The 11,930-nt window shown below is 42.0% G+C and overlaps 1 protein-coding gene across 1 annotated transcript; it reads right to left on the reverse strand.

Moving 5' to 3' along the window:
* Window positions 1-1,756: 1,756 nt before the first annotated feature.
* Dmac1 (distal membrane arm assembly component 1) lies at window positions 1,757-3,339 on the reverse strand. The gene is made up of 2 exons (XM_006981400.4): window positions 3,033-3,339; window positions 1,757-2,165 (listed from the first exon to the last, which is right to left on the reverse strand). Exons 1-2 carry the CDS (start codon window positions 3,289-3,291, stop codon window positions 2,101-2,103), a joined length of 324 nt encoding a protein of 107 aa, XP_006981462.1. The 5' UTR covers window positions 3,292-3,339; the 3' UTR covers window positions 1,757-2,100.
* Window positions 3,340-11,930: the final 8,591 nt, after the last annotated feature.

An 11,930-nucleotide genomic window follows, 5' to 3' on the forward strand; every position in this document is an offset into this window, starting at 1 on the left:
ATTTCAGTAGAAATAGTAAATGTAAATAGTAAATATCTTAAAAAATACCAAGTAACATTAAAAGTAGAGCTTGCAAATGTGACACAATTGCTTTAATCTCATGATAAAACTTAATGGCTCGAGTCTCTACTTATGGTTGACCAAAAAAAGATTGCTCAAGATGGTAACCACTGGTAAAGAATTATAAACTTGGTTTAAAGGTCAATAAATGATTGAGACTCTCTTACAATCTTAGTGGATGAAACAGCTTCAGGGTTTGTGAGATTAATTCCCAGTCTTCAAGTTCTTCTCTGAGTATGAAGCTATAAAACAGCATAGCAGCAGAGAAAAACTTGATATAAAGAACCATCTACATGGTAAACTTCCATTTTGAAAAACTATAGTCACATAACTTTCAGTAACTACCAACCAAGGCAGTTAACAGCCATCAACCCTAAGGCAAGACCCTCCTCAGGAAAACAAATAAAAAACAAAATCCAAACATATGATGTTCTAAAGGTTAAGATGAATAGAAACATTTTTATCAATAACATTTTAAACTAAGGTATATATATTATTTTCAAATATACTGTTTGTCTTAGGGTTTTAATTACTGTGATAAACCATCACAACCAAAGGCTTTAGAGAAGAAAGGGTTTATTTGGTTTACAGGTTACAGTCCATCATTGGGAAAGTCAAGATAGGAACTCAGAGCAGGAAACTGGAGATGGGAACTGAAGCAGAGACCTTGGAAGAGTGCTTCTTACTGGTTTGCTCACCTTACCCTCTCCAGGACTACCTGCCCAGGGGTGATACTACCCACAGTGGGCTGGGCCCTCCCATATAATCATTACTCAAAAAATTCCCCACAAATTTGCCCACAGGCAATCTTATAAGGGAATTCTTTTAAATTGAGGTGTCTCTACCGATGTAAGTCTAGCTTGTGTCAGGTTGAGAAAAACAAAACACTAATAAATAAATAAACCCGGACACTGTTGCAGTTACTATAAACGTAATTTTCAGATGCACCCAGACACCAGATTAAACCAAACCAAACAACATTCACTTCATTACTGTAGTCCAGACTCCTGCTTATGCAAGCAATCCTAATATTCTAATTAAACTCAGTGGGTCATTAAAAAAAGAGATGAAAAGATATCAGAGATATGACCAAAATATTTTAAATACATGTATAAAATTGTCAAAAAAGTTAAATACTTGCTCAACATACTCAACACTGATTCATGTCAAATAGTATCTTTCTACTTTGAAGAACCACCTAAACATAACTTTGCACAGACGTCTCAGTATTTCAGAGAATACCCCAAAAACCAAGCCCTGACAACAAGCACACATTTCTCTTACCCAAAATCATCCCAATTCCAGTGTAGAATACTTATAATACCTATGGGCAAAGCCATCAACAGTTTTTCTTTTTGAATTTTTCTCAAATATTTTGATATTTACATCTTTAATTATGTATTGATATTTGGTGGATAAAGGTAACTCCTGCTTCTTTGGAACTACTCCAGCTGTGAGAGAACTGGGGAGAAAATCTTTTCACTTCATCACTGCTCTGATGAAACACTGACGCAAACCCAGTGGTTGGTCTGAAGGTTTACCAACGAAATAACAAATCAGCAGCTCTCACTCAGTGAAGGACATAAAGAAACTCTAGAAAGCATGAAAAACTTTCAAATCTAGTTCCATGTACCTATCCAGGGTTAGGCTGGTAACAGCTATTGATACAATTAGAAAAATAAAAAGAACTGCTTACTATAATAATAAAATAGTTTATTTCATTATTGGCCTATCATTTACTCCATTTTAATAACTTCTTAAAACTGTCATCTTTCAGTATAATTTGAATTACACACAACCTTCCTGGACAAGACACGGAACCATTTTTGCTTCCTGGGGATTTATTTGCCCCTTTATAACCTGAGGGGAGAAAACCATAAACATCCATGGCCAAAGAATGGCAGCTCATGTTGTCACTGTCTTCTTAGTATGTCCTATAATGAACTGCATCCTTGTCCATGACTGCCAAGAATATCCACCACCACAAGGCTGTTTTTTTTTTTTTTTTTCCTGCCTTGCAGCAGTTAACTGCTGGTGCTTTCAAACAACTCGGTGGGACTTCCCTCTGGGGTCTGCCAGGACAACTACACCCCAACAGGCAATACCTGAAAAAGAGAAAAAAAAAAGTGCCTTTGGTATATTGCATTTTAGTTCACCCAGTGCTCCGTCTATAGCATTTTATTTAACCACCGCATTGCTGAAAGACAGATCATTCGTGCACCTTCCTTACAGGTCAGGGAGCAGAAAGGCGCTCCTGTCCCCCCACCTTCCCGCCCCCATCTCCCTAGTCCCTGCCCCCCACCTCCCTAGTCCCCGCCCCCCACTTCCCCCACCTCCCTAGTCCCCGCCCCTTTCCCTACCTCCCTAGTCCCCACCCCCTTAGTCCCCGCCCCCCACTTCCCTAGTCCACCCCCCACCTTTCCCCACCCCCTTAGTCCCCACCCCCACTTCCCCCACCTCCCTAGTCCCCGCCCCCCACTTCCCCCACCTCCCTAGTCCCCGCCCCCCACTTCCCCCACCTCCCTAGTCCCTGCCCCCCACTTCCCCCACCTTCCTAGTCCCCGCCCCCCACTTCCCCCACCTCCCTAGTCCCCGCCCCCCACTTTCCCCTCCTCCCTAGTCCCCGCCCCCCACTTCCCCCACCTCCCTAATCCCCGCCCCCCACTGTCCCCACCTCCCTAGTCCCCGCCCCCCACTTCCCCCTCCTCCCTAGTCCCCGCCCCCCACTTCCCCCTCCTCCCTAGTCCCCGCCCCCCACTTTCCCTTCCTCCCTAGTCCCCGCCCCCCACTTTCCCTTCCTCCCTAGTCCCCGCCCCCCACTTTCCCTTCCTCCCTAGTCCCCGCCCCCCACTTCCCCCTCATCCCCAGTCCCCGCCCCTCACTTTCCCTTCCTCCCTAGTCCCCGCCCCCCACCTCCCTAGTCCCCGCCCCCCACTTCCCCTCCTCCCTAGCCCCCGCCCCAGCCCGCTCACTGATGCCGACGACCATCTGCGTTATGGCGCCTGGGTTCGGCGGCATCCCCTGCTTCATGGGCCTCCTGGCCAGCAGGTAGACGTAGGCGCCCGCCCCCAAGAGCGCAGACCCAGAAAGCAAGCGACAGCTCCAGCAGTTTTTAAAAGCAGAGTCCTGTGCGAGGGAGGCCGGCGCGGCTGCTTTCGCAGGTGGGTTCGCGGGGGCAGCTGTGGATGGAGACCCGGGAAGCTCGTCATTCGCCGACCACGAGGACCCCATGTCAGACGGTGAACAAGCCGCCGAACCTTTGCTTTGAACTGACGTAAAACGCTGCCGGAAAGCAGTACGCTGGCGTAGAAGCCGCAGGAGGGCCTCTGGGAAATGTAGTTGCGGCGTGCTAGGAGGCTGGCGGAACAGCGCGGAGCTGCTTCTGCCGCAGAAGCTTTTGGAGCCTGTAAACTAGAAGTCTAAAAGCCCACGTTGCCTCAGCCCAGTATTTTAGAAACTGTCTTAGACTACATTCTGAAAGTCTAGATTTCAGTCTCCTTAGAGGAGAAATGTGGATCTTTAAGCTTCCTGACTAACACAAACTAAGGTCCTGACATGAGGTATAAGAATCAAAGACTACATTTCATACGTTCTTACCAAGGGCTTAACTATTGCAATTCTGTGCATTCCGCCGTTTCTCAACATGCTAGTTTTCTCTATGGCAAAACTGGCGCAGCTATGTTACAAACTATGGCACATCTGTAGTTACAAACCAGCCTCTTTAGATCAGTTCAGACTCAAAGTTTTCAAGTTATACATACTGTGAAAGAAATATGATCAAGATATTAAAAATGTGTTTGAATTACCTGGATACTTTCAATCTCTCCTCATTTATTAAAGATGCGCTCTCAATGTTGTCATATTCATGATTTTGGTTCTCTTCAAGAGAAAATTCGGTGCAAACTAAAGTTAATGACATGAGGTGTAAGATTGCTTTCACAGTTTTGCATTTTTATCATCCTCTCAATGCATTTGAAAGGACCGAGGAGATGGCTCTGTGGTTAAAGGGCTTGGAGGGCAGAGAGGAAATGTAAGACAAGTTCAGATGCCCAGAGCCCACATAATGCTGGGTGGGCATGACAGCACATCTATAATTTTATCAATCAGATGAAGGTGAACCCCAGAAGTTTTCTAGCTAAACTAGCCACACTTAGAGGTCTGGATTCAGCTGAGAGCCCTTGCCTTAAAGACCTGAGATGGAAAGCAATTGAGGGAGACTCTCGACACCAATCTCAGGCCTCCACATTCACTTGAACCCACATAAAAATCTGCACCCACACGTGTGAACACACATACATGCATACCACACATACACACACACAAATGATTGTTTCATTCTGATTGCATCTTTGCAAGTCAACAGATTTCACCACTCCTGTCTCAGCCCCCTTTGCCTTTTCTCTGCTTACAATTGGCTATACGTTTCTTGTCCTAGTTGATCTCACACGCTATTAGTAAAAAATAAATTCTTAAGTAGCAGTTCCCTCTGAAATGACACCTTCCAACCTGAAGGGAGGATTATAAAGACTCAGGAAGTAAACAAAATATGCAAGGCTCAGGAAACACACGGTCATTTCCTGAAACAACATTTACAATGCCAGCCCTAAGGTTATATATGCAGTAAAAATTGTGTGGGAGAGGAGACTGTGACCCATAGAGTTGGCCTACTGTGGAGGGGCTCAAAACAGCTTGACCACACACAGCTGCCATGACCAGCTTAGGGATGCAGACACAGCTGTGACAGACTTACTGGCAGGCAGCACTCAGATCCATGAAAAGCTAGAAGCTGACACTACCCAGGGATTCACCCAGGGATGAGGAAGTACCTAACATCCAAACATTCTAACCATTAGATAAGGTGGCCAGATGTCCTTGAGTCTAGTGCTCACCTATTTTTGTTTTACAGATACCCCTAGACAATTGTCAGCCAATCAGGGTCCTGAACCCTGGAAATCCCCTCACCCCAACCTCTGCTATGATGAAAACCCTACCCTGTCTGGGCTCAGGGCTCTCTGCTCTCACCAATGCATGGGACAGACAGATCAATCCCCAGAGCTTGAGAACTTGAAAATAAAGGCTCTTTGCTTTTACTTGAGGGGTTTGGTTTCCATGGTGGTCTTTTGGGGGTCCCCAAGATCTGAGCATAACACCTACGAATTAAGCAAAGAGTTCCAGAGGCACAGCTTTTTTAAATGGTCCCATACTGGGTGCACCTTTCAGCAATACAGTTGCCTTAGAGTCACCCACACTTCTGGAAGCAACTCAGTAAATTTACTGGTTCACTAAGCTTAGAGTCATTTCAGTACTAGTGGTTTGTCCATCAGTGCTTTGTCTGGATGAATACATTTTTGTTCTTATCTCCCAGGAAAAGTCACATGAGAAAAATGCATTTTAGACTTCAGGTGCTTTCTCTTAGAGAAAATGGGTAAAAATAGAGCAACAGATTTAAAATGATTTTCTCATTCTGATTAGCATTTAAAATGTATGTGTTGAAAAGGAATTTACTACTTTGCTTTCTAAAATGAAATGTGATGTTTAAAAAGACTGAAAATGGAAAAAAAAATAAAGTCATGGTATGTTTCTGCCAATGCAAAAGGCCAGATCAGACCAGATTGAAAACAGATAAATATGTGAGCATGGCTCCTGGGTTGATTCACCAGTCCCAAAGGTCAGGGCCAGAGAAGTTGCACACCCAAACTAAGGCAGGGAGGTTTTATAGACCTTAAGGGAGGGTTGATGGTGTGCCAGCCAGGAATGGAACTGTGCCCAAGTATGGTCAAAAGCTAGATCACTTGGATGCCTTTCCTTTGTTCAGTTTTTCAGTGTGGGTGGGCTTGGGGAAGTAAGGTAGATGGGGTTTTCCAGCTTATGAAAGGGGGAGTAGGGGTTCCAACTGAACAATATGGATTAGATCAAAACAAAATTGTGAGAAAACTGGGCTGACTGGCTGTTAAATTTAAAAGACTCCCTCTATTATAAGATAAATGTGTATTTGTGTGTGTGTGTGTGTGTGTAGATATGCATATATGCATATTTTCTGTACATAGATATCTAGATATATATTTGTTCATATATCTGTGTATTATATCATAGAAAAATAAATATTCACAAATTTTGGTTCTATACCTTTGTGCTGCATATATCTCTGTGGCAGCCATGAAACACAGACTATTTCTTATGTTCACTCTATCTCAGATTTCCTTATGTGTAAAAATGAGTTTGGAACCAAGTGCTAACTTTCCTGACTTAAAAATACTATTGTTAAGAATCTCGTGTCTATTAACATCCTGCTAAATAACTTACCAGGTGATTGTAGCTAGAGTTTTCCTGCTTTGCCCACAGTCAGGACAAGTCTTTGTCACCCGCCAGTCCCACAGCCTCTCAGACCCAACCAAGTAAACACACAGAGACTTATATTGCTTACAACCTGTATGGCCGTGGCAGGCCTCTTGCTGACTGTTCTTATAGCTTAAATTAATCCATTTCCATAAATCTATACCTTGCCACATGGCTCGTGGCTTACCAGCATCTTCACATGTGATTGACCTGGCAGCAGCTGGCAGTGACTCCTTCTGCCTTCCTGTTCTTTCTTTTCTCCTCTCTATTAGTCCTGCCTATGCTTCCTGCCTAGCCACTGGCCAATCAGTATTTTATTTATTGACCAATCAGAGCAACACATTTGCCATACAGAACATCCCACAGCAGGTGATCTAACAGAATTTCAGTTAGAAATTCATGATGAAATTCATGATTGGCGCTGCTACTTTTCACTGTGTCTTTTTAGAGTACATGTAATTTCTTTTTCACATGGCAATGACTTACAAATGTTTTGATTATACATTCTTAAGTAAAAAAAGATACATACTAGCATTATGCATTGTTATTTATACATTCTATGTAAATATGCTAATTTATAAGTATAAAGCAAGTAATAGAAATAGAAATTTCTGTATCTTATTACAATACATTGGCTTTTGCATAGTGTATAATTTGAAATGACTTTATTCATATTTTATCTTCAATGTTAGCTTTTGTAGTACACTCATTGGAGAACACATCTTTAATTCTCTGCAGTAATGCTATCAAATGGGTTTCTTTTTATGATTTCACACAGAGAATTAGTCTTTCCTGGGGATGAGCCTCCTACATGGTTCTCCACTACCAAGTGGTCAGCCCTAAAAGCAAATACATGCAAGCCACACTAAATGGACTAAGTAACCCTTATGTACTTTTACATTTTCTTGTGTGCATTAGTGTGTGTGTGTGTGTGTGTGTGTGTGTGTGTGTGTGTGTGTGTGTGTGTGTGTCACAATAAAGAGAGGCCATGATTTAGGGAGGAAGCAGGGTGGGTGGCATGAGAGAAGTTGGGGAAAGAAGAGGGAAGGGGAATTATGTAAATATTTTTCACATGTATGAAAATTTAAGAAATTAATGAAAAAATGAGCAAAGGAGTCATGTGCACATTATTCTATTGAAAAATATCTATTATGCTAAATAACCCTTAATATAATGAAAAAATAGGCTGTAACACACATTCAAACTCCCCAGGAACAAAGAAAATTGTTTAATCCATTTATTTAAGGTACTTTTCAATGTGATTGATTCAAGTGAATGATTTTAAATATTTTTAGGGGTTGTTTTACTCTGATATTTTTCTATAATTTAATAGTGATTTCTGCAGAACCATGTCTTAAAACTGCACACAGAACATGTTGAAATGAGATGGACCAATATAATTTTGACTGGAAATTGTTGGAAGTGTAAAGATACTTTTTGAGAGAAATGAAGCATTAGGGCTTGAGGAAAGGGCCAGAGACTGATGGAAGCATGTGGGGCTGTTGCTAAAGGAGAGGTGTGTTTACTGAGAAAAAGGAAAGGGGAATTGAAGGGTAATTTTTACCTCAGTTTTTTCATTACATTCATTTATTTTGCTAAGCTTGATCACTGTATTTCATTTGGTGCTTATGGTTCACAGAACCATGTGGCTTTTCCTATTAATAAATGTAAGAAGTTAAAATGTATTATAAAGTTCCTATTCTATAGTGCCCTTCACAGACCTGTGCACTTGCTACCCAGTTCCTCTACTACCTACGAAGCAGGGTTGCAAGTGTCTTGTATATCATTGTAGGGATATTTGGCATATACATACAATTAAACTCTCCTATAATTTTAAGGGCCATTGTACATTGATCAGCATTGGAAGAAGTTCACCAAAAATGTATCACTTATCCCTATACCAGTATGAGGATGTGCTGTGCTACATTTAATTGACCCCACAGTGGTAGATACTAAAGTACAAACATGTATACTATGGTGTGGAATTTATATACTTGACAAACTTCACCAAATTGCTTTGCATAGAAGTTGTACAAACCAATTTATATTCTGGGTAACCAGTCCCGGAATATGTAGTTCCCCAAACAGAGAGTGATTCAAATTTAATCTTCTCTTTCTGTTGTTGGTATTTAATATATGTTTATGGGCAGCTCCTATTCCCTTTTTAGTGAACTTTATGTACCCTTAAGCTGTTTTCCCTTCCAGCTGTTCTGTCTTCCCAATAGAGGGAGGAACTTTAATCTATGACATAAGTTCACATAGTTTTCTCCCAATTTGGTATATATTTTTTGACTCTGCTTGTCTTATTTTACTGAATATATTTATTTATTTAGTCATGTATATGTATCACATATTAAATTCAGGGCAACTGATCTCCCACTGATCCCTTAACTTCAAATCATGGACTTCAACATAAGGCCAGATACACTGAATCTGCCAGAAGAGAAAGTGAAGAATAGTCTTGGACTCATTGGCATGGTAGAAAAGACTTTCTTAGGAGGGAACCATCAGCACAAGTACTAAGACCAGCAATTGACAAAGGAGACCCCACGAAGCTGAAAAGCTCCTCTATGGCAAAGAACACCATCATCTGGACACATTGGCAGCCTATAAAATGCAAAATACCTTTACCAATTTCATATCTAGTAGAGGCTAGTATTCAATATTCAAAGAAGTATTTTAAAAAAATATTCAAAGAAGTATTTTTAAAAAAGCCTGGATATCAAGAAAACAAGTAGTCCAAATAAAAATTGGGGTGGAAACCTAAACACAGAATTTTCAAAACATGAAACACAAGTGGGTGGGAAACATTTAAACAAATGTTCAACCTCCTCAATTTTGGGGGAAATGCAAAACAAAACTCTTCTCAGTTTTCATCTTATATCAGTCAGAATGGCCAAGATCAATGAAACAAATAACAGCACATTCTGTCAAAATTGTGGGGTAAGGGAAACACGTATCCAATGATGATGGGAGGCTTTCCCTACATGTTCCTTCTCTGTCAACTGATATAGAATGTAAGCTTTCAGTCCAACCAATTAGATTAATTTGTTCTTTTTTCTTGTTAGGAACAGCTGTAATGTTTTTAGAAAACTAAATATGCATAACAGACTATGTCTGTTGTTTAAAGGGAAGGTGGTTCAGCTATTGGCATGTCAACTAGCTCCCCTAGGGCTTGGTGTGTGTGTGTGTGTGTGTGTGTGTGTGTGTGTGTGTGTGTGTGTGTGTGTGCAGGTATGCCTGTTTCCCTTGCTTTTTTGCTGGTCTGAGAATATTTATTCCCTTTGTTTTCATGGCTGTAGTTAACCTCCTTTGGTTGGAGTATTTCTTTAAGCAACCTCTGTAGAGATGGATTTCTAGATAAATAGTGCTTACATTTGGTTTTATCATGGAATATTTTATTTTTTCCATCTGTAGTAGTTGAAGGTTTTGCTGATTATATAGTCTGGACAGGTATCTGCAGCCCCTTAGAATCTGCAGCAATCTGTCCAGGACCTTCTGGTTTTTAGAGTTGCTATGGGAAATCAGGTATAATTCTTTTTTTTAAATGTTTATTTATTTATTTTTAATTTTATTTTATTTTACAATACCATTCAGTTCTACATAACAACCACAGATTCCCTTGTTCTCCCCCTTCCTGCCCCCCTCCCCTTCCCCCCAGCACACCCTCCATTCCCACCTCCTCCAGGGCAAAGCCTCCCCTGAGGACTGAGATAGACCTGGTAGACTCAGTCCAGGCAAGTCCAGTCAGTCCCCTTCTCCCAGATTGAGCCAAGCGTCCCTGCATAAGTCCCAGGTTTCAAACAGCTAACTCATGCAATGAGCACAGGACCCGATACCACTGCCTAGATGCCTCCCAAACAGATCAAGCCAATCAACTGTCTCACCTATTCAGAGGGCCTGATCCAGTTGGGGGCTCCTCAGCCTTTGGTTCATAGTTCATGTGTTTCCATTCGTTTGGCTATTTGTCCCTGTGCTTTATCCAACCTTGGTTTCAACAATTCTCACTCATATAAACCCTCCTCTTTCTCACTAATTAGACTCCCAGCGCTCTACTCGGGGCCGAGCCATGGATGTCTGCATCCAGATTCCTCAGTCCTTGGATGGGGTTTCTGGCACAACTATTAGGGTGTGTGGCCATCCCATCACCAGAGTAGCTCAGTCCCTGCTGTCTCTCAACCATTGCCAACAGTCTTTTGTGGGGGTATCTTTGTGGATTTCTGTGGGCCTCTTTAGCACTTTGTTTCTTCCTTTTCTCATGTGGTCTTCATTTACCATGGTCTCCTATTCCTTGTTCTCCCTCTCTGTTCTTGATCCAGCTGGAATCTCCCGCTCTCTTTCCCTCGACCCTCGCCCTTCATTGCTCCCACTCATGTCCAGGTTGTTCATGAAGATCTCAGCCATTTCTCCATCATTGGGCGATCCTCGTGTCGTTCTTGGGATCCTGTTTTCCAGGTAGCCTCACTGGTGATGTGAGTAGCAGTCTAGTCATCCTTGTTCCACATCTAGTATCTTCCTATGAGTGAGTAAATACCATATTTGTCTTTCTGAATCTGGGTTACCTCACTCAGAATGATTTTTTCTAGATCCATCCACTTGCCTGCAAACCTCATGATGTCATTGTTTTTCTCTGCTGAGTAGTATTCTATTGTGTATATGCGCCACAATTTATTTATCCATTCTTCAGTTGAAGGACATCTAGGTTGTTTCCAGGTTTTGGCTATTACAAACAATGCTGAAATGAACATAGCTGAGCAAGTGCTCTTGTGGTATGATTGAGCATTTCTTGGGTATATTCCCAAGAGTGGTATAGCTGGATCTTGGGGGAGATTGATTCCCAATTTTCTAAGAAAGCGCCATTTGAAATCTGGTATAATTCTAATAGTTCTGCCTCAAAATGTACTTGGTCTTTTTCTCTTGCAGCTTTTAATATTCTTTTCTTTCCTGTATGTCTAGTGTTTTGATTTCTTTTTATTTAAAAAAAATTATTCACTTTACAAACCAATCACAGACACCCCCCCATCCCTCCTCCTGCTCCCCCACAGCCTCCCCTCCCAACCCATCCCCCATCTCCTCCTCCAAGAGGGTAAGGCCTCCCATGGGGAATCAGCAAACCCTGGTACATTCAGTTGAAGCAAGACCAAGCCTCTCCCCACTGCATCAAGATTGAGCAAGGCATCTGACCATAGGTAATGGACTTCAGTAAGTCAGTTCATGCACCAGGGATAGATCCTGATCTCACTGCTAGGAGCCCCTGAAACAGACCATGCTACACAAGTGTCTCCGGTTTGCAGAAGGTTTAGTCTGGTCCCAATCAGGTTCCACAGCTGTTGGTATAAAGTTCATGAGTTCCAATAAGCTTGGTTCATTTGTCCCTGTAGATTTCCCCATCATGATCTTGATCCCCCTTGCTTATATAATCCCTCTTCCATCTCTTTGACTGGACTCCAGAACCTTGGCCTGGTTCTTGGCTGTGGATCTCTGCCTCAGCTTCCATTAATTACTAGATGAAGGCTCTATGATCACAGGATATT

Source organism: Peromyscus maniculatus, chromosome 2 (assembly GCF_049852395.1).
Source record: "Peromyscus maniculatus bairdii isolate BWxNUB_F1_BW_parent chromosome 2, HU_Pman_BW_mat_3.1, whole genome shotgun sequence".
NCBI lineage: Eukaryota > Metazoa > Chordata > Mammalia > Rodentia > Cricetidae > Peromyscus > Peromyscus maniculatus.